General features: G+C 34.8%; 2 protein-coding genes across 2 annotated transcripts in view; one reads left to right on the top strand and one right to left on the bottom strand.

Annotated features, from left to right (window-relative positions):
• The window catches only part of LOC140439454 (uncharacterized), an 80,641-nt gene that overhangs the window by 24,065 nt on the left and 32,014 nt on the right, over window positions 1–24,562 (top strand). The window lies entirely within an intron of this gene.
• LOC140432618 (uncharacterized) lies at window positions 6,217–7,704 on the bottom strand. The gene is made up of 2 exons (XM_072520649.1): window positions 7,225–7,704; window positions 6,217–7,057 (listed from the first exon to the last, which is right to left on the bottom strand). The coding sequence occupies exons 1-2, from the start codon at window positions 7,314–7,316 to the stop codon at window positions 6,217–6,219; spliced, it is 933 nt and encodes a 310-aa protein (XP_072376750.1). The 5' UTR covers window positions 7,317–7,704.

The raw sequence follows: 24,562 nt of genomic DNA, 5'->3' as shown, positions 1-24,562 counted from the left end.
CTGTTTCTGCAATATTTGTTTTCATTTTCTGTTTCTTCTTCGTCTAATATTAGAGCAATTTTTATTAACGTGAAAGTTTTGAACATTGTTCACTACACAAAACAACTATCAACTATCAGTAGGAAGTAAATAGCGAAGGAGCAGAGGAGCACGGAGCACCTGCTCTTAATTTGCATACACCTATCCCTAATTTGCACCTGCCCTAATTTGCATACACCTGTCCCTAATTTGCATACACCTGTCCCTAATTAGCCTCTGTCCCTAATTTGCATACACCTGTCCCTAATTTGCACCTGCCCTAATTGGCATACACCTGTCCCTAATTTGCATACACCTGTCCCTAATTAGCACCTGCCCTTAATTTGCATACACCTGTCCATAATTTGCACCTGTTCCTAATTTGCCTACAGGTGCCCCTAATTTGCATACAGCTTTGCATGTGCTCGCTAATTTGCGTACACCTCCCATCCCAGATATGTGAACACATGTAAAGGGGTATAAGAAGCCTTGTGTTGTATGTGTTATTTAGTTATTAACAATGAGTGGTAAAGTGCAGATATCTAACGTGTTTTTAAGTGAACGAGGTTTTACTTAAAGCCATCAAACACCAAATATGTGTCCATCTGTTTAGCCCACGAATCGACACTTTTAAAATTTCTTCAACTTCGGAAGCACTATCTTCGGATATGTCATCATATCTTGAATCCAGTATTGATTAAGCTGGTGTCGACGAACAGGAAACCTTCGGTTGGAATTCCCTAAATCCTAATGGACAATGGTTCTTCATATCGCCATCAACAAACTCTATGCTTGAGTTAACACTGTCTTCCAAATTAGGAGATTTCTGCAATTGCGAAATAATTTTTGCAGATTTTTTTCCATTAATAGGAACACTAAACCTGGATACCTTCATTTTGAGCTGTTTTACTAAAAACTAATAATTTTTTAAACTTAAACTGTTTGGGTTTGTTACTAAAAAATAATAATCATATAATGGAGCAAGTATTGGTTTTATAGAATCCTAATCCCTTTCACAGTCCTATACCCGTCTCTGAATTGCTTAACTATGTAGTGGTTTAACCAATGAGAAATAAATGTAAGAGCCAAATCGACTCCCTACCTCTTACTAAAGGTAACATAATCATTTTCTTTGTGTTTCAATGCCTGCTACCCACATTAATTAAATCTTGAAGATCGTCACCTGTGTAGTGCTACCAGCAGTTTATTAAGTTAATTTCAGGCCTCTTTCAAGCAGCTACATATGTACCCATATAAAACTACAAAATACTAATTGAAAGAAAAGGTTGCAAGCTGCAAAGTATATCTGCACAAACCATTTGTACCCATGGTGTATGTAAATTAGGGAGCACATTCAAATTAGGGACAGCTGTATGCAAATTACGAACAGGTGCAAATTAGGGACAGGTGTATGCAAATTCGGCGGGCGTAATTTCGGCCGGTAATCCCTTGGCCTACCTGCATAAATCAAGGGGTACCATTTATGACAGGGGTAATTTCGGCCGAGGGGTTGATGTTTACGATGAGATTAAAATATTGGTAATTACGCTTCATAGTTTCTGTAAAATATTAATTGTGTATTTATTTGGAAATACCTAATCCTGTGTACCTGTCGGAAATACCTTTAATTTACTTATCTCTTTATTCTAATAACTTTGTTGTACCTACTTAAGATTATTCCTTTAAATGTATAAAATTCACAAATAACAGGTATAAAATTATTATAGCTAGTCAGTATTATAACTTATCTTGAAGCTACTAGTCGATAGAAAGCATAAAATATATTATTTGTATACGATGGCATCTGTTTCAGTAATTAAGAGTTCACGCGGTTGTGACTTACTAGTTGTAGAAAAGTTTCAGTTTTGTAAACAGGACGTATTAAAAAGTGGTGAAGTACGTTGGAGGTGTATAAAGAAAAATTTAAGATGTTTAGCCAAACTGTACACTGTTGGTGCGGAATACACAGTTACTAGAAGTGAATTAATCCACAACCACGAGTCAGATGAAACTACGTTGGAGAGAAAAATAGTGACGACTTCATGCAAGCGCAAAGCTGAGGAAGACATATCGGAGAAACCTTCAAAAATTATTAAAAGCGTTCTTTCAAATCATTTGCCAGAGAATTTGTCATCGATAGATGTCAGTCTAATAAGAAGAAATTTGTACAACAGCCGCCGTAAGCTCTTACCAGCCCTGCCTAAGGATATTCACGATGTACATTCTGTACTCGATAGTTATGGACCGAAAACCACAACAGGTGAAAATTTTTTGTTTACTAACAGCACAGCTGATAATATCATTGTTTTTTCTTGCCATACAAATATAATAAGTTTATGTAAAATGAAAGATTTTTACATGGATGGCACATTTTCTTATTGTACAAAATATTTTTATCAGTTATTTACCATCCATGGACTGGAAAATGGGCATTATGTTCCTCTTTTGTATTGTCTGTTGCCCAATAAGACCAGTGACACATATATGAGACTTTTTCTGTTGGTAAAATCTAAAATTTTTGAACTTTATAATATTGTTTTTGAACCGAAGGAGGTATTTGTGGATTTTGAAATCGCAATTCATAACGCATTAAAAGTTGTCTTTCCCAAAACCAAACTAAATGGTTGTAGATTCCACTTGCACCAGGCGTGGTATAGGAAAATACAATCATTAGGGTTAACCCAAATGTATAAAGATAAAAACTGCGAGGAAAGCAAATGGCTTACTCATACTTTTGGGCTAACTTATTTAGACCCCTCTGAAGTTGAAGATTGTTTCATATTTGATCTCATGTCATACAAACCGGACCATAAACTTATAGATAAATACGCAGACTATTTATTAGAAAACTACATAGCCCCAGAATCTCATTTTCCACCAAATATATGGGCATATGAAAACCCATCAATTAAAAGAACCACAAATGCCTGCGAATCATTCCATTCGCACTTTAATTCTAGTTTTTATTCAAGTCACCCTTCTATATTTATTTTTATAGAAAAATTAAAAGATTGTCATATCGATGCATATTTAAAAATAAAAAATTTAAATATTCCAGCAAAAATTAAAGACAAACAAGTAAAAAACAAACTAAAATTTATCGAAAACATGGTAAATATGCTTCGATCTGACAATATTTCTAGAATTAATTTCGTTAAATCTGTATCACATCAAAACGTTTTTTAAAAATTTATAGTTTACTTAATTTATAGAAATAAGTTGATGTAATAATTTTATTGAAATAAAGAAATATTTTAATATAAAGCATTCTGTTATTTTATTTGATTTGCGGCCGAAAATACCTATGAGATAAGGAAGCAACTTAAAACCTCCGGCCGAATTTACCTACCGGCTTTTAGTACCTGCTCTTTTTCCGGCCGAAATTACGTCCGCCCTGCAAATTAAGGGCAGGTGCAAATTAGGGACAGGTGTATGCAAATTAGGGCAGGTGCAAGTTGGGGCAGGTGCTAATTAGGGACAGGTGTATGCTAATTAGGGACAGGTGCTAATTAGGGACAGGTGTATGCAAATTAGGGACAGGTGCTCCGTACTCCTCTGCTTCTTCGCTATGTACTTCCTACTACTATCCCACGGCAAGCCTTTCGCAGTGGGAATTGACTCCGAAAACCTTGCCCGTGCCGAGCATGTGCCTTGCCGGTGCCTTGCACGTCTAATGAGAATCGGCCTTAAGGAGTCAAACCATTTAACATTAATGACCTAATGTATATAGAGAAAATACTGTAATCAGCACATATTTTTAGGGGAGAAGCTAATACACCAGTCCAACAGTCATTTTTGACATTATTATTTTTTGTTTTTGAAGGTATATGGGGACAAAAGCTTCAAAAATTAAAAATATATTAGACAAATAACGAAATATTAAGTTAAAGAAGGGTTTTATGCTCTTCTATGATTTTCATAATAGCTTCAGTTATTTGTACTTTAATACGAATTGATTGTTATGGAGGCGTAAATGCAGAAAAGTATCGTTCAGAAAAAGAGTTTTACATTAAATGTCCAAAAAAATCAGTGACTAGTTTAAAAATTAGAAATATTGTTACAAAATGGATAAGTTCCATATATGATAAAATAATATTTAATAATAGTGGCATACAAAGATTTGACGCTGGAGAATTTGTTATGTTTGTACTATTTTTTATAGTTGATTGATTAGTGTGGTTACAGTTTGAAATCATACTCTTGACGACACAGCTAGATAAGATGCTTGAACAAAAGCAGAGAATCTTTATAATGAATCTCTCATAGAACTAGGAATAATGTGGAAAGGCAATACAGAGTATGAAAAGGATGATTCCCAATTTTTAAAAATCAAATGAGATTCATTTGAAATTGGCTATGAATCTAACAATAGCAACAGCAGTATTTCATACCATTACTTAATCATAGTCTAGATCAACAAGAAATCCATTTAACTAAAGCCATACAAAGGAAAAAAATGAAGACAATTTCCCTCAATTTTAAGGTGAGATTAAGGGAACATTATTGTGAATTATGTATTAGACAACATTTTGTAGAACTTGATTCACAATTTCTAAAAAAATTATTTTCTATCAAACCAACTGTTTTGTTTCTGATGTAATTTACAATATATAAAATTTAAATGTACTTTTTTCTTTTTGTCAAGATAAATTTTATATGATATAATTATGCTATGTACATATTGGCCCAAACCTGCTTATTTCGACGTAGCCAATATAACGGTTGCATCTCAAAACGACGATGATCGGTGTTCGAGAACCTTTCGGATGTATCTATACTGCAACAAACGAATGGTATAGATGCAAAATTCACATTCTCCACGTTTCTCAACTTTCGGAAAAATGAGAAAAACTGTTTACTATTGAAGGCCATGGAATAATGCTTCAATTTTTTTTGCGTAACAACCTTGTTGTAATAGAAACTGTTTGCCCAAATTTTATGGGTGTATTTAATGAAGATTGTTTTGTAAATTTAATTTAAAATTCAGACAATGTGAGTTTTGTACCAAAATATGGTTAACTGTGAGTTTTGCACCAAAATCTCATGGATAATGTTAGTTATGATCCAAAATATTTGAACTTTGCTTTATTTATATTTTAACCTTAAATTCAAACCTAAAACCAAGAAAAATAAGGTGATTTATATTGATGATTTTTGTGGTTTAGAATTAAAAACAATAAATAAATTATTTTATTTCAATTTTAATTTTACCAAATCAATAAATTTAGTTTACAGTGATATGTTTTACTCTTTAAAACTAATTGTTATTTGTTTTGTAAATCAGACTTGCTTTGATTGTTTTACACTGTTTAGAATATCGTATTTTTAAACATTAAGAATGTTGACTTCTTCGATATGTTCACAAACTGACTCGGGTTCTATATTGTCATCAGCCCCATCGATGACATTTTTGTAGAAGAGTAAATCCTCATTGTCCCTCCACTGGTCTCCATAATGCTTCTTCAACAAGTTGTTAACGTCAACTTTCTTCACTGGTTTCGTTGAGTTTGACAAAGGAATCAAGTTTGGATTCATGTTGAAAAGCAGTTTTCCTGGCTTGGTTAAAGACTTTGCCACGCCCAAGTCTGACTTGTATGTGTACTCACCTCTAACGAGAACATTTTTATATTTAGTTCTTGTCAGAATAATTCTTTTGCATGTCCCCAGTTGAAAATGAAATTGTGCCGGTTTTTTCATGAATACATCCTTTTCTTTCTTCCAGTCAAAGACGTCACAGTCTTGGCCAACCTTTACTACTTTCGAATGTTCGGCTATAATATCAATGTACTCTGATGGTTTGTAAATCACCTCTTTTTTTCTCATAAACTTTTCTGAGACTCCAAATACTCGATCTGGTGGAAGATAGCTATGACCTGTTATGGGAAAAAAGAACTCCACCGTTTTTACATTTTTTGGTGCATGTTTAGAAAGCCAGAAACAAACCATGGCCACGACTATTGAATTTTTGTTCTGACCCCCACATCCATCGCTTACTAATCGCACAGTAGTAATAGGGCTTTTCATTTCTGTTGTTTTAAGTGTATCAAAAACAAACGAAGCAATTTCATTAGATCCTTTTTTAAACTCGTTTTCTGTCCAAACGTAGGATGTCACATTATCTGGAGTCAGTTTACTTTTAGAATTCCCTTTGACCACAGTGAAATTGTAAAGGTAGATTTGCCTACTATAGTAAGTGGCTTAATCTGGTAATTTGGGCAAGGGTAGGTTTTTTTGACAATCAAAACTGAAAATCAAAATTTTTGGGTCAGTGCATTTTAGTGATTCAAAAAAAGCCTTAGCACATAATTTATGAACACGTTTTTCAGTCATGAGCTCTTGTTTTTCGTTGCCTTGCTTTGCGTGTTTTAATCGTTCATCTAACTGCAAACAAGTAGAGCAAACGTCTACCCTAGGGGATCCGAAGCCATGATTGTACTTCGTGTTGAAAATTGACCTAAAGTACCAGTGTGTTACTTTCAAATCACTCTGATCTTCTGTGAGTGAACTGATATACATTTTCCACATTTTTCTAATATTTAAATCAGCAGAAAGATATTTTCTGCCCGTGTGTTTGGCACAGTAGTGAGGCTCTGAACATTTGAATCTATTTATAAAATTCATTACATGCGTTTTCTTATGAAAACTTTTAGTAGAAACCCTGTCACCTCCTCTGTTTTCTTTACTAAGCTGACCGGTTTCTCTGAAACGCTTTAAAATACCATTTACACGAAATCGTGAAACCTGAAGTACACCTATGAACGTGTTAAGGCATACAGGCATCATGGATTTATCTTTTAAGCCTATAAAAGATTTGGTCCTCATAGGTTGTCTTTTGTACTGTCCAGAAGTTGGTCTTCTTCTTTTAACTTCTACTGATGAGGAAAACTTCAGAATAAAATTATCTTGGTAAACCTTATCTTTTTGAGAGTAGAAGTTTTGATGAAAACGTCTAATGTCTTGAAATGGAACGGTAGCGCATTGAAATTGTCTTCCATCATGGTTACAAGAAGGAAAATCCGGCATACCTTTCGCAGAGTACCTACACAAGAAAAGTATTATTAGCTTTTTATTCTTCTGTTTTGATTTTTTATTCTATTCTGTTAATGAGCTAACAATATTTTTCTTGGTTCTAGATGTAGTGAAAATGACTTAAAAACAACTTTGATAAGACTAACCTACTAATATTTTAGACTACTAACAACTAACCTTGCTAATTTAGATTTGTTTCGTTTCCACTTCTGGGGACTTATTTTCTTTTTCCTTGTTTGACCAGTCGAGGGTTCTACTAGTTCATCCATTATACACCAATAATTTAGTTTATTAACTAGTTATAAAAGTCGTATTATTTAAACCACAATCATAAAAGCGTTAATTAACCTTCACAAGCACATGTAAATACCACAAGTGAGGTAAGGTTAAAACAACCGTTGACAAAACATCACCAGAGTGACTACAATCACGTGATGCGCCCTACGCAGTCTGATTGGTCGAATTGGAGAATGTTAATTTTGCTGCAAATCATGTGTTGGATAATGTGACTTATGTTTCAGAACGTCTTTTTCAATATGGTTTTTCGATATTAAAATGTGAGTTTTGGTTCAAGATATCATTACGGTTCGATTCGCCTTTAAAAGACGAATTCATTGATATACATAACTAAAAATATGAAAATTTGGAGAATGTGAATTTTGCATCTACACACTTCTTGGGAATATGACTCATAACTCGACGATGCGCAGTGAATCGTATTTACTATTGTTACCATGGAAACGACGAGCGTTCTGCTTGCCAGTGTCGTAGTTTGAGAAGTACGTATCGCAAAGTATTTCACCTGTTGATTTGATCTTGTTGGATATTTTATTAATTATTTTTTAGATTAATGGTTAGTATATTAGTAGTAATATTTAGTGTATTATTAAGTCATTAAGTGTATCTATAGTTGATTTAGTTCAGTTATTAATAATAATTATTTAACAATATCCTAAAAAGATATGAACAAAATTAAACCATTATACTTTTGAACAGATACTCTCAAATCATCTCGAACAAATTACAGGTGGCGAAAACTCGAAGACAATAGGAGTGTCCAAATGGTAAGTTATGATATTCGTTTAAAACGAATAGAATATTTAAAGTAGCTAATTTAATCTCGATCTGAGGATATAACCATAGAATTTAAAGAAACCGATTTCTAAGGACAAAAGGCTGATTATTGTTCATGTGTTAATTTTTAAATCAGGTGCATGCTTATAATTAAAAAATCAATTTTAATAACAATAACAGTACTGTAAGCCATAATTACTATTAAAGTTTCATAATAAATTAAATTCTGTTAACGAGGCAAAGGTCGTTCGACAAAAAGTTTTTGGTAAAGCAACATTTAGTAAAAATAATAATAATATACAATGATTATTTTAATTCGCCAAAAAATCCTCTAAATTAATTTGTACGATAATTTTATGACAGTTATGTTTTTGGGATCCAAGAGTGGCGACTATGATGACAATATGAACCACCTTAATTTTATAAAGTGGGTCAGAAGTCAGCTCTTTCCCAACTTACCCAAAAATTCAGTCCTGGTATATAGTTGATAATGCATCATATCATAATGTGCTAATGGAAGAAATGTGACGTATGCTAGCTGTAGGGATATTATAGTAAAGTAGTTATAGAAAAAAAGTATTCCTTTTCCACAAACACTAACCGAAGCGGAGTTATATAAAATTATACAAGCCCATAAACTACGTTTTTTACTTGTTTATGTATTAGATTATGAGCTTTAACAACATGGACATAAAGTACTTCGCTTGATTTCCTATCTTCCGGAGTGACGTTATCGAACAAATATGGGCTTTGGTAAAAGGTAGAGTGGCTACATATAATACAACGTTTAATAGAAATAATGTTGAAAATATAGCAAAAACAAAATTTTTAGACATGTTAATAGAAGAGTGGGTTACTATATGTAAACACGTACAAAAATATGAAAACACTCAAATCGAAAACGAACATTTGTTAGACACTACGCTGGATCATTTATGTTTTTAATACTGGTTTTTACGAAGAAAGCATTTTTAGGATACGGATAGTAATTCAAATTCAGAAATAGAGATCTTAGAATCATGCGGGTAATTATAACTAAATCATTCTTGTTTAGATAAATAAATATATTATTGAATTAGTTAAAATAAACTATTTACTTATTTTTTTTTTTTGTAAAGTTAAAACTCTTTCTTCGTGGTAATGTTAATAAATTGTAAGTATTGAGGAATTTTTTATTTATTAAAGTGCTCCTAATATTTTACTCATTATTTTATCGAGTGGAACTGACTATAAACTTCATGACGATTAAAAACCATGAAAATAAAAATTAACAAATTTATTCTTCATTTTAATTGAATATACTTATGAATAATTATTTTAAATCTACCTGTTTCCGCCCGCCATTGGTAGAAACAGTCCGCCTCACTGCGTTACGTCACATTCCCAAACTTAAATTTGTTGCACTCTACCGGGATGGAATCGAAGCACTAATGCAAGTGAATATAGGTGGACTCTTCCAGAATATTCTAGTACATAATAACTTATTTACGGAAAATTGACGGAAACCTTAAAGAGGTTAAAAACGGAAAAGCCGCAGGGCCTGGAGACATTCCCATAGAGCTAGTTAAATGTGGGCCGACTGCACTTTTAGAATTAATAGTAGACCTTTTCAATAAATGTATGTGTGGAGACCAGGAAATTCCTAAAGATTGGAATAAATCTTATATAAGCTCCATATATAAGAGAGGGAATAAAAGAGACTGTTCCAATTATAGAGGTATTAGTGTGACGAGCTCTGTGGGCCGGTTGTACGGCAGAATATTAAAGAAGAGGGTTGAAAGACAGATACAAGATATTGAAGAACATAACGGCTTTCGTACCGGGAGATCCTGCCTTGATAATATATTTATCCTACGACAAATAATTGAAAAGCGTGTCGAAAGAAGTAGAGAGACCCATTTGGTATTTATAGACCTTGAGAAAGCATATGATAGTGTCCCGTTAAAGAAAATGTTTGAGGTCCTCGAAAGGTCCAGATTGGATTCGACGTATATCCGAGCGATATATAAATTGTACGAAAATGCAGTTAGTTGTGTAAAAATTGGAACCAGAACCTCAAATGAATTTAAAGTCACTAAAGGCCTAAAGCAAGGATGCTGTTTGTCACCGACAATCTTTAAAATATACATCCAAGAAGCATTAAGGAATTGGAGAAATAAATGTAGATTTATGGGCATCGAAGTGGGACAAGAAACTCCGTATACATTGTTGTTTGCAGATGATCAGGTGGTGGTTGCAACCGATGAGGAAGATATCAATTATATGAATCGAAAATTATTTGAGGAATATGCCAAATGGGGGCTTACTGTAAACATCAGCAAAACAGAATATTTAAAAATTGGAGGAAATACCACAGACCTGAGGCTTGAAAACGCAGTCATAAAAGGCTGCAACCAGTATAAATATCTAGGAAGCATCATATCAGCAGATGGCAGAGTTAAGATATATGTACAAAACCAAATAAACCAAGGGAAAAAATGCATCCGAATACTGAATTCATTACTGTGGTCTAATAAAATAAAGATGCATACCAAACTTCGCGTATACAGAGCAATTGTAAAACCAATTACCACATATGGTGCCGAATGTTGGACGATGACAAATAATGAATGAGATAAAGTAGACGTTGTGGAAATGGATTATCTTAGAAGGTCATGTCGAGTATCAAGAATGGAAAGAATCAGGAATGAGGAAATACGAAACCGTACAGGAATTAGAGATACTTTTTCAGATAGAATACAAGGAAGGCAATTACAATGGTATGGTCACGTGATGAGAATGGAGGAGGAGCGGTGGCCAAAGAAAGCCTTAAGGTATGTTCCGCCAGAAAGAAGGAAAAGGGGAAGACTACCAAATTCCTGGAGAAGAGAAATTACAAAAAAAATGCAATCTAGAGGCTTAGAAGAGGGAGATTGAAGAGATAGGAAAAGATAGAGGCTGAAATGCGGGAAGCGGCAATCGCCGTAGGACCCCCGTTAGATGATGATGATGATGATTTAAATGTTGCGTTGTTTTTGATTTAATGTAATTCGTAGACAACTCACCACGCACCACTACTCATCCTTAACCCTTTCCAGCCCAAATTATTATTTTTCAATAAATTTTATTAAAAAAAAATGTATGTTATAAAAAACGATACAAGAAAAAATAATTGTTAATACCTTTTGTAAAAATTTTGTATCTTAGAGTCTTCAAACTCAAAAAAAAATTGAGCCCATTTGGAATCATCTGGCGTTGGTGGTACCTGAATTATCCATTTATAACACTTGATACAGTGGTCTGGTAAAAGAATTACTATAATAGGAAATACGTTTATTATTGCACTTATCATATTAACAATTTATTTTGTACATGGAAACTATAAAAACAATTTTTATTATAGTTTAAACATAAAAAATATTGCACTTGAACATTTTATTTTAGAGTAACACTTTATACATAATTTGCACCTTTTGCGATTTTGATCATGTAGTGGCCAGTGTCCTACGCCATCAAATCGAACATCTTGCACTGGTGCAGGATGCATTACTTGTCTCTTATTTGGTGTATTCTCTTGAGAAGGACGTCCTCGTTTTCTCATGTTCAGCTTTCAGTAAAGCATGTCCAACTTGAGATTTGAATTGGAGAATGAGGATGTATTTCACTTGTTTTTATTTGCAGTATCTTCGGTACAGCAACCAGGTGTTGACAATACATGTATCAATAAGATTAAATGTTATTTTCAAATATAATCTTTTTGGTTTAATTTGGATTCTATACAGTTTCACAAGCATGCCATGCAAATCCACACCCCCCATCGACATATTATATTCTTTGACAATTGCTGGCCATTCGATTTTTACGTAGGTTTTGCTCTTGTTGCACCATCTCTTCACTTTATCAAGAGGATATTTTCCTATATGGTTCGATGCTATTATGACGGACTTATTATCATACCATTTGAGAGCAGTATTATTTTTTTTGCTGTCTATTTTTACATCAGAGGATCCACGAAATTTTGCTATTAGAACTTTGTCTTCTGAAAAAAGACAACCTGCCAGCAGCCCACTTCTTACAGTTCCTATAGCAAGGAAGCCCGTTCTTTCAGACTAATAAATAGATTATAAGATGTGAACCAATTATCCGTAAAAATCTTTAAATTCATGTGGTTTGGCAGATTTCTCACCAACTTCAGTACTATTTCCCCACTAATTCCAAGACCTGATTCATCTTGGACTGTTCTTTTCCCACATATATCTCAAAATCGTATAGTATGCCGCTGCGTCCTGCTCTTGCAAAAACTTTTATGGCCCATTTGAGGTTTATTTCTTATATGTATATTGCTTTAGATTACTATGTCCTTTGAATGTTATAATAAACTCATTGATGCTGTTGAATTCCTCAGGTTCTATTTTATTCATATTTTGTCGAACTTTTTTAATGAAAGATCTTACTTTATATAATTTATCATTGTTGCTAGACGAGACTTTCAAATTATCGTTGACGTGAAAATATGCTCGCAGTTTATTAAAACGATTACGTGACATGATATCAGCTATCGTATTATATCGCGTTGCTTCTGCCCAATACATGGTATATGAAGGAACACGAACAATTCCACTCAATACATGTATGCCTAAGAACTGCTCTATCTCTGCTGTATTTGTATCAATATTTTTACTGTGTTTTTGCACATAATACAAGTTTGTCTGCTCAGCAAAATTTTGAATAATATCGTGGTCACAAAACATTTTAAAATATTGAAAAGCCGTATAAATATTTTAATCAATCGAAAAATCACCACTGTATTCGCTGTTTACATCAAATGAATTGTTGTCTGCCCAAGTTTGTTTTTCTATACTTTTTTTTCTTGGCATGACTTGTCTGTGACTCTTCTGTAATTTCTTCATCAGTTTTTTCTTCCATATTTTTTGTAACTTGGGTGTTCAAGTTCTATCTTCAACAATATTTTCCAATAATTCTTTTATTTGAGTTTCTTCAATCAATTCTATTTCCGAAGTCTCTTTCTCACTATCAACATCAAATTCGATATTAGAGTTGTCAGTTTGTGATGGGTAGCTCTTTCGGGGCAACAGACTCAGTAAAACACAGGTTTGAAATAAAAATAAATCTATTAAGTATATATATACAATAAATAAAAACCAAAAAAAGGGATTCTACGTTGTATACTTATAAAACAAAAATAAAATGAATTCTACGTTTCCGTCTGGGTCCCGCGATGAATGAATTGTTGTCTGCCCAAGTTTGTTTTTCTATACTTTTTTTTCTTGGCATGACTTGTTTGTGACTCTTCTGTAATTTCTTCATCAGTTTTTTCTTCCATATTTTTTGTAACTTGGGTGTTCAAGTTCTATCTTCAACAATATTTTCCAATAATTCTTTTATTTGAGTTTCTTCAATCAATTCTATTTCCGAAGTCTCTTTCTCACTATCAACATCAAATTCGATATTAGAGTTGTCAGTTTGTGATGGGTAGCTCTTTCGGGGCAACAGACTCAGTAAAACACAGGTTTGAAATAAAAATAAATCTATTAAGTATATATATACAATAAATAAAAACCAAAAAAAGGGATTCTACGTTGTATACTTATAAAACAAAAATAAAATGAATTCTACGTTTCCGTCTGGGTCCCGCGATGAATGAATTGTTGTCTGCCCAAGTTTGTTTTTCTATACTTTTTTTTCTTGGCATGACTTGTTTGTGACTCTTCTGTAATTTCTTCATCAGTTTTTTCTTCCATATTTTTTGTAACTTGGGTGTTCAAGTTCTATCTTCAACAATATTTTCCAATAATTCTTTTATTTGAGTTTCTTCAATCAATTCTATTTCCGAAGTCTCTTTCTCACTATCAACATCAAATTCGATATTAGAGTTGTCAAGAATGTGATGGGTAGCTCTTTCGGGGCAACAGACTCAGTAAAACACAGGTTTGAAATAAAAATAAATCTATTAAGTATATATATACAATAAATAAAAACCAAAAAAAGGGATTCTACGTTGTATACTTATAAAACAAAAATAAAATGAATTCTACGTTTCCGTCTGGGTCCCGCGATGAATGAATTCCCCGGCAAACGTCTATAAAAGAAAAGAAATTAATTAGTACTACTAATATACTCGCTTTCGCTTCAATTCAGCGAAAGCTCCGAATATGCTCGCAAACAAAATATTTAGCTGTGCAGACCCGCGGCAATGTTCAATACACAATGCCGACGGGTTCCGCTTGGCTAAGGATAGAGTATGATCCTCAATACGGAAATCTCTGTCCCGGTTGGTTCTGTGCAGATCCACGGTAATGCTCAATACGCAATACCGATGGGTTCCGCTTGGTTAGGGACAGAGTATGATCCTCAATACGGAACTATCTCTGTCCAGAATGGCTCGCCGGTTCACTACACCGGCGAGTCAGGGAGCCTAGAGCGCTAGCTACAAGACTGTCTAATTCCGCTATTCACACGCCTTAAATAGCCGTTCTGAATCCCACTCGACCCTCACGTTGTAGAAGTGGATGCGCAAATATTGACACTCCCACGGTTCGAACTGTTAAACGATCAAAGCATCGTTACACCCCCTTCTCTTTAAAAAAAAAAAAAGTAACATACCTTTTTTTTTGTGTATATGGTGTCTACAGCCTTTTGATGTCATCTATCCCTCTCGGTATCTTTATCACAATCTTCCTACCCACGGTTTTAAATCTTTTACATGCGCCGTCGTCTGCTTGCGGCTACTACTATCGGCCAATTTCAGTTTTACTATTACTGGTGATATCACTGACGTTACTATGTATGGTCCTGAGTACTTCGGCGCTAGTTTGCTGGTGAAAGCTGCACTAGCCGATGATAGATGGTGTTCCTTTTTCATGACTCGATCTCCTGGATGTGGCTGCCAGTCTCTTTGTCTTAGATCATAATGTTTCTTTTGGTCCTCGAAAGCGTGTTCCATGTGCACTTTCGCTAGTTCTCTTAACGCTTCTAACTTGTTTAAGTTTTCTGCATACCCCTGTATATCTTGTCCATTTGTCGCCTCTGTTGTGTCTAATTCCCTTCCGAAATTAAGAAGCGCTGGTGAAAATCCTGTTGAATCGTGTCTTGACGAATTTATGGCGTAGCAGAATTCTGGTATGAATTTGTCCCAGTCTTTATGGTTATTCTCCACGTAAGTAGCTATCATCGTTTTCAGTACTTTGTTCATTCGTTCTACTGGATTGCATTGAGGTGAGTACGGCGGTGTTAGAATGTGATTTATGTTATAGGCCTTTAGGAACGCCTTAAAATTTCCGCTTGTGAATTGCGCGCCGTTGTCCGAGATGATTTTCTTCGGGATACCGAATTGCATGACTACTTTTGATCGTAGAGTGTCGATGATTGAGTTCGTAGATGCTGCTCTTATTGGCTGGGCGACGACCCATTTGGTAAACCGGTCTTGCACGACTATTAAGAAAATGTTTCCTTTTGCAGATCTTGGGAATGGTCCCATTAAGTCAATTGAGACAGTATGCCAAGGCTTTTCTACAGTGGACGGTTGCATTTTCCCGGCTGGTTGCATTTGAGACGGTTTATATTGGAGGCACTTCGTACAGGCTCTAACGTAGTCTGCAATTTGTTTAAACATCTTAGGCCAATAGTACTTTTGCGCTATTCGGCAAATTGTTTTTGCAATTCCTAAGTGGCCTGCTGTGGTCGAGTCATGATTTTTCTCCAAAATATCTTTCCTTTTATATCTTGGTACGCATAATTTCCATGGGTTATTAAACTCTGGGTCGGCTAAATTACGGCTGCTCCAAACGTGTTTATATAATTTCCCGTTTGATATTTGTAAATCCGGGAAATCGTCTGGGTTCTGGAGTACATTCCTATATAAATTATCGTACCAACTGCATGATTCCAGTTCTGATGCTAATAATTCCGACTCTGGTTCTTCGCTCTGGTTTTCTTGTGGTTGTCGTGACAAAGCATCTGCTACCTTGTTGAGGACTCCCTTTCTATATATTACCTCGAAATCGTACTGTTGCAGTTCTAAACTCCACCTGGCTAACCGACCTGACGGGTTTTTAAGGTTCTTCAGCCATTTGAGGGACTGATGGTCTGATATGACCTTAAAATTGTATCCTTCTATATACGGCCTCATTTGCTTTATCCCGTACACGATGGATAGACATTCTTTTTCCGTTGTGGAATATTTTGTCTCGGCTGGTGTGAGGGTTCGACTAGCATATGCAATTACTTTATCCTGGCCGTCGTATTTCTGTGTTAGTGCAACTCCAAGTCCACAGTTCGACGCATCTGTTTGCAGGTAAAATGTTTTCGAAAAATCGGGGCATGCTAATACTGGGGCCGATGTAAGTTTTGATTTTAGCTCTTCAAACGCGTTTTCCTGCTTATCGGTCCATTTCCATCTTATCTTCTTCTTCAGAAGCATGTTTAGCGGTCCTGCTATTGTCGAATAGTTCTCTATGAATCGGCGGTACCATGATGTTATTCCTAGGAACCGGCGGAGTTGACGCACATTTCTCGGTGCTGTAAGTCCGGTTATAGCGTTGGTTTTCTCCGGGTCGGTTTTTATTCCTTCTGCTCCAACCACATGTCCTAAGTATCTGAGTTCTGACTGGCAAAACGTGCATTTCTCGAAGTTCAGCTGTAATCTGGCTTCTTTCAGTCTTCGGAAAACTTCATGTAGGTGATTTAAATGCTCTTGGAGCGTTTTAGATATTACTACGATATCATCCAAGTAGGCAAACGCGAATTCCATATCGGGAGGTATTACCTTATCCAGTAGGCGTTGGAAAGTGGCTCCTGCGGAATGCAGTCCGAATGGGGTGGTTTTGAACTGAAAATGGCCTTTTCCGGGTACGCTGAATGCTGTCACTGGGCGGCTTGTTTCTTCTAGGGGTATTTGAAAATATCCCTGTTTCAAATCGAGGGTCGATATAAAATTTGCTTCCTTAAGTCTATCCAGAATTTCCGATATTCTGGGTAACGGATATGCGTCCTTATCTGATAGTTCGTTGACTTTTCTAAAGTCAATGCAAAATCTGTACGAGTTATCCTTTTTCCTAACTAGTACGATCGGTGAACTCCAACCACTTGTGGAGGGTTCGATGGTTCCTTCTTTTAACATTTTGTTCACTTCTTGGTTGATGATCTGTAGCATTGCGGGATTGTGCCGCCTATAAGGCTGCTTGACTGGATCGCACTTTTTCTTCAATTTTATTTCGTGTCTTATTAAGTTCGTGGGTCCTGTTATGTTCTCAAACTCCCTTAGTTCTTTTCTTAGGAACCTTTCTAACTCCGTATTTTGAGTGGAGTCTTTTAAAGTGTTACATGTCTCTTCTTGATGTTGTATGTATTGTTCGGTCGTATATTTATCGAATTTAAGTTCGATAGAATGGTTCCTGAGGAATTCCACTCCTATTAATGCATCTTCCGTCAACCCTGGCATTACTATGAATGTTTGTCGGGTTTGTAACTTATCGATCTCGCATTCAATTGTCAACTTCTGGTTAAGCTCGATTGACGCTCCATTTGCTAGTCTTGTTCTCCCGCTGTAGCTATCTAGAGAGTCCTTGTATATCTGAGCTATTCTATCCCCGACGTAACTTTTAGTAGTTCCTGTGTCGATGAGCGCTCTGTATGTTCTTTGCCCTATTTTTAGTGATGCGAACAGTCGAATGTCATTGCTTGCTGGCTGTGTAACGGCGAAAACGAATGGAGTCGAATCTTGTTTTACAGACTGGGACGACTCCTTGTTTCTCCAGTCTGTAATTCGTTTCCCTGACGCCTGAAACAGCAGTCGCTGCTGTAAACCTCTTCTCTGCTGCAACGCGAACAAAACTTTTTCCATGGGTTTTTGCAGTTTTTACGGCTGTGACCTGGCATCTTGCATCTAAAGCATGCCGTTTTCGCATCGTACTCTGCTTGCTCCGTGCGTCTCCAGTTTCCACGGCAAATCTGATTTGCTCGGGTCTTTTCGTCTTCTAGAGCTTCGTATTCTTGGGCTAAATCCTGTAATTCGGCTAAGTTTCCGAAATCCCGGCGGCGAGCATAAAGCTTATATTCTGGTAACAAATTTTTGTATATCCTTTCGAGTTCTTGGTTTTTGGAAAAAGAGCCTTCTCGTCTGATTATTGTTTGAATCTCCGTGATATATCTATCTACTGGTTCGTTCTGTCTCTATCTTCTGTTTCGGATTTCCTCTTCTAGTTGTAGCAAATATCGCCTGGGATAGAAAGCTTTTTTAAAATCTTCGCTGAAATCTGTCCATGACTTCCAATTTTTGTTATTGTTTCTGTACCATAACAAAGCGTGGTCTCCTAATAATTCAGGTAATGCTCTTAGTAGATCTTGTTTATCGATCTCGTAGGCCAAGCTTAATTCGTCTATCCTCTCTAAGAATTCTATTGCATCCGAATGTTTCTTGTCGAAGTGTGTGTTCCACTTTCGTACTTGATTTAGCAATTCTGGTTGCCCCATTTGTTTCGTTATTGTTAATTCCTGTAATTGTCTTAGGATGCCCGAAATTTCCTGGGCCAGTGTGTCGGATTCTGCTCCCTTGGAAGTTTTTTCTTTTGGGATTGTTCCTGTAGCTTCCTCGCGATTTTTAAAATAGGTTCTGAGTCGTGCTCTCAATTCGTCGAAGGTTCCCTTGGGATTTAAGCCGTATTTTTCGGCCTCGCTCTGCAATTCCTCTTTGCAAAGTCGGTTTATCCACGACGTACCTGTTACTGAGTCTGTGTCTTTATCTGTCGGCATGTTATTAATTTTTGCTCGGGCGCCAGTTTGTGATGGGTAGCTCTTTCGGGGCAACAGACTCAGTAAAACACAGGTTTGAAATAAAAATAAATCTATTAAGTATATATATACAATAAATAAAAACCAAAAAAAGGGATTCTACGTTGTATACTTATAAAACAAAAATAAAATGAATTCTACGTTTCCGTCTGGGTCCCGCGATGAATGAATTCCCCGGCAAACGTCTATAAAAGAAAAGAAATTAAAAAGTACTACTAATATACTCGCTTTCGCTTCAATTCAGCGAAAGCTCCGAATATGCTCGCAAACAAAATATTTAGCTGTGCAGACCCGCGGCAATGTTCAATACACAATGCCGACGGGTTCCGCTTGGCTAAGGACAGAGTATGATCCTCAATACGGAAATCTCTGTCCCGGTTGGTTCTGTGCAGATCCACGGTAATGCTCAATACGCAATACCGATTGGTTCCGCTTGGTTAGGGACAGAGTATGATCTTCAATACGGAACTATCTCTGTCCAGAATGGCTCGCCGGTTCACTACACCGGCGAGTCAGGGAGCCTAGAGCGCTAGCTACAAGACTGTCTAATTCCGCTATTCACACGCCTTAAATAGCCGTTCTGAATCCCACTCGACCCTCACGTTGTAGAAGTGGATGCGCAAATATTGACACTCCCACGGTTCGAACTGTTAAACGATCAAAGCATCGTTACAAAGAAGACCAACTACCTCTTCCTGGGACAGATTTTGCAATTCTCGAGAAGAAAGTTTGGTTTTGGTAGTTTTGAACACACGATCCATCTGAACAAAAAAAGTTTATTGTACTTTTGTATTTTATTGACAGAAACAAAATTCACACGACTTCCCAATGACTCCCTTTGGGACCTCTAAAATGGCCCAATGATTCCATTTGGATTCGTTGATATTTATAATGTTTACATAAGCAATCTTGTAAATATGGGTAAACTATAATACATATTATCAAATAAAAACAATGTAAGAAGCAAAATAATTTTTTTCGTGCAATTTTCTGGTTCAATTACTCACATTGGAATGATTTGAAATTTACAGTGAATTAATGATCGTTGTTTCACTACAAAGTTTTACATTGAAATGTGACTAACGCTTACTGATAGAATTGTCAAATAAATTAATGCAGCGTCATTTAGTAGTGAGGCAACGTAAGTAGTTTCCTTAGCCGCTAAAGCAGAAAACATTGCTATGATCCCAAATGGGACCATCTGACTGGAAAGGGTTAACAGGGCAAATATAAATATTTTATAGGTATTTTGGATATAAATAATACAGACTATTCATAGCCAAACTTCGAAAAGGAGAAGCCACTCTGCAAGTAAGAAAGACTCATTTTAACAAAGTCTAGCTGTTTTGAAATTATAATATTAGTATTTATTTGTAAAACTATGTGGATGTCTGTTTAAAAGATTCACAAATTAAAAAATAATGTATAGATAAGCAGATACATGTATTAATATTCGTTTTTATTTAATATTGTATAATAATATTGTTGTGGCTTATTCTTCCTCTATAATTACCCTGTACTTAGGTGATTACTCATTACCTATATTATTTATAATTTGTTATCGCCGAGTATCCAAAACACGTTATCGATAAGTACACCAGCTAAAATAAGTAGCAACAGTGTAGGATGCCTGAAATGCTTATAAATTCTAACAGAGAGAACATAGTTTACAAAATTTTATTCGTATCAGCCAAATGTATTGCTGTCGTTCCATGGAATGACACACGAAAAACGTTTAATCAAATATATTGCGTTTTATTAATAACATTTATGTCGACTATAACAATTATAGTTAGTATATATTTGATAAGAACATATGGAGTGCCAAGTTTGACTTCCGTCTTTTTACACATCGTTAACCTTGTAGAAGTGTTATCAATAATAATTGTCTCTAATTTTAGATCACGAACACATTGGAAGACCATCTTAAGTACACTTAAATATCATGTTAGAGTACCGTTTGAACAAATAATTTTCTTACTGATATTTATAATTTTCCTGTACTTTAACTGCACTCTGAACGCTGTATATGTTATATGCTTTACATCTACATTTCAACGATATATTTCTATATCTACTTCACTATTGGCCGGACACTTTGCTCTATTATTTCGTCACAGGATTAGAGAATTATGCAGTTACATACAAATTACACATGCTTCTACAAATGTTAGCGAAAACTGGCGTATTTATGATTCATTTCGGGACGTAAATAACAATATCACATGTTTTAATCAGCTCTTTGGTCATCGTTTTTTATTCCATCATTTTTACTTCATAGTGCAAGTTGCAAACAATGTACATGTGATGATTTTTATTATCTATAAAAGATATTTGGGAAATTTGCACACTCCTATAAATGTATTACTACATTTTGGTTCACCTTTATTTGTTAATTTGGTAAGAAAAAACCTTAGTACTTATTGTACAATTATGTTTAATAATTATTTGGGCACGAAATCAGAAGCAACCTGATCGGTTTTATGATAGGGAGATATTTAAGGTACTATCAGCTATCATGAAAAATAAAATATCTTATATGAAATAACACCCAACATGGACAATACAATGCAAAATAGACAAAAATCATTCACAATAACTTAAGCAATAAAATAGTAAATGAAATGACACAGAAAATCTTAATCCTTATCGATACCAGGAAGCACCTCTATAGGATGGCAGGGGGCAAAATAGAAAAAAACTTAGCAAAAGTTAAATACTTTTTGATGGAGATATAATGACGTTTAAAACGGCACTAGCCTTTGTTTTAACCCAGACAAAATAGAGGAAAAAAGTACAGAGTTTGCATTAAATCCCAATAGGCAGGATTTTTGTACAGGTCTTGAATTCATTATTACAAATAACGTTTATTTAAGGTCAAAGGTTACACATTTTTGTTTTTTGCCTATATCTTTAAAACAGTGAAGGCTACCTGAAAATAGACCAGAAAAAGTTTGTTGACTATAAAATTCTCCAGAAGCATGGTATTATTACTTTTTTCCTTACGAACCACCGTTCTTAAATTATTGTTATTTCAAACCTAGTAAATACGAATATTCTCTCATATGTGGCCAGTATGCATCACAATCGGGAATCTATTTCATAAACATGACGATGACAGGTGATAGATGACAGATGACAATTCAAAAAATTTAAAGTTTTTTATTTTGTGATTTATAAACTTATATGAATGGAAATTATGCGATTCTGAGTAAGTCAACGTCCGTTCCTAAATTATTTAGTAGGCTCTCCCTGAATAGCATCTACCTGAACATTTCATTGTTCAAGTAGAAACGTCGTGTACCTGCTTTTTGAGAGGGACATTACTAAAGCAAATTCAGTCAGATTTGAACGGTTTTTTGTAGTGAGTAGATGCGAATATTTTACTGTATGTAATATTTTTTTTATTTAGAAATAACCACCTTATCCAACATCATGGTTACCAGCGGGGGTTACATAATTACAAAGTTAGATTTTATAAAATATTTCTATAGATTTTCAAAAATTTACAATACTATTCGCTGAAAAATTAGTGCCTAATAAATTACTTTTACTGTTAGGTACGTTAAATGCGATAAGAAATTGGCAAAAGTAGGGACCAGAATTAACAAATGGAATGGTAACTTGTACATTACATGTTTCATAAATAGTTTTATAATTACTTTTAGACAATAGATATGAATAAGTAAGTTCCGTGTGTCCAATTCGTAATCTCGTTATGTCCAATTGTTCTCTGCTGATCCTGGTTAAAAGTTTCCAAGCGATAACGTTATTTTTAATTTGCTTCTGTGATTTTTGAGAAGATTGCCATCTGTGTTTTTACTTGCACAAAACTCGACTCTTAATTAAAGCTTTTATATCACTTGCGATATTTCGGTACTCGGCTTTTTTTATATCTGTACATAGGTATAGGCAAATCGCGCACTGGCCCGGTCTTTCGTTGCCTGCAATGCCAATGTGGGATGGAATCCATATAAATATGATACTTCTAGAATTTTCTTGAGCCTGCATGAGTTTTCTAGTTTTATCAGTTTGTCAAGGGGACCTTTGGGATAGATCTGTTTAAGGGTTCGAAGAGCGCTTAGTAAGTTACTTAAGATAACAGAGTTGGGAGTGTGTACGTAATATTGCTCTTATTGATCATAGTATGAAAATCTTGATTAAATCAAGTAATTAAAGAGGCTGCCAAAATTCTTATTTAACAAGCTAATAATGATGCTAATGTTCTTATTATCAAAACCAAAACGAAATAATTCAGTAGCCCCAACGTAACTATCGTTGCTGAATGAGATGTAGATTTATTAATATACGACCTTTAAGTGATTTAATAATTTACTTTTTAAATCTTACGAAAGCTTAAAATTAATCAAAAAATATACCTTTTATAAAGATTAACTGCATATAAAAAAAGAGAGCTTATATTTTATTCCCACATGCGATAACTGGATGCAATGCTACATCAGTAATTTTCAAAGGACTAAAACTGCAGTATTTAAATTTTTTAAAAAACGTAACGATTTGATTGATAACGAAGACCTAGGTACACACATTAACTCTTCAGCAGATGTCATCTTCACCAACGGAATTGACTTGTTCCTTACATTATATGGAGGTCCAAAAAAAGATATTCATAGATAAGATCAACAATCGATTTGATCTAATCGATTTAATCAAAAACAATAAAAGAGTGTTGTTTTCCTTGTCTAACTTGTCTCCTAACATCTGCTTCTGCTTATCAACACTTTTTTGTGTGTGCTATCAAGTGAAAGTAGGGTTGGGCAATAAATAGAATCCTGAAGAAATTCTGGAGCTTGAAATTAATAAACATTGTATTTACATATGATTAAGCCACAATTTATTGTATTGAAAAGTACATATTTGACTAAAAAAATTTGACGTTTCGATTTTTGTTTCGAAATTTTTTAGTTAAAAATGTAATATTTATTACAATCAATTATGTCTTAATCCTAAATAAACACAATATTTATCTTAGAGAGGCCACAAGAAAACTTTTTCAGAACCATATTGATAAATAATAGTTTCGATCCAATCCAGACTTAACTTTCGCCTGCTCCAGAGCTAATAATATAAAATTTCTTGTAATAAACAGAAGAATTGTGTCGCAGAAAAGGATTGTGTTGTTCAGCCAGTGGCGGATACACGAGGGGAGGAAGGAGAAAATTTTCCCCTAAGATGGTCCAAAAAAAAAGAAAACCTTAGATGCATAATGTTTAAAATTTGAAAGTTTAAATTTTGAACGACACTTTTAACAAGTTTTAAATCAAATACTTTTATACCAATACAAATTTTAAAGTTTTTTACTTCTGTATAAGTTTTTTAACTATGGTATACAGCCAACTACTGGGATTTTCCCAATAATTTTTTCAAAGAAAACCTATTATTTATGTCTTTTATGTAGTTTGGGTTTAATGGTTTTATAGTTATTGAAGGCATTAAGTGGAAATGGAATCAAAAAACAAGCCGGACAGAAAAAGTAACATACATTACAGAACCAACTTTTTGAAGAAACTAGCTGAAGACAACTCAATGACGGACCGAGAAACAAAACAGGCATAGAACAGGGACATGAGCAAATCTAAAGATAATAACAAAAATGGAAGGAAAACAAAGTGAAGTACAACTTAAACACAGA

The sequence above is a fragment of the Diabrotica undecimpunctata genome, chromosome 1 (assembly GCF_040954645.1).
Source record: "Diabrotica undecimpunctata isolate CICGRU chromosome 1, icDiaUnde3, whole genome shotgun sequence".
Taxonomy (NCBI): Eukaryota; Metazoa; Arthropoda; class Insecta; order Coleoptera; family Chrysomelidae; genus Diabrotica; species Diabrotica undecimpunctata.
Note: the sequence above shows the minus strand (reverse complement) of the source record. Positions and strands in the feature narration are given on the sequence as shown.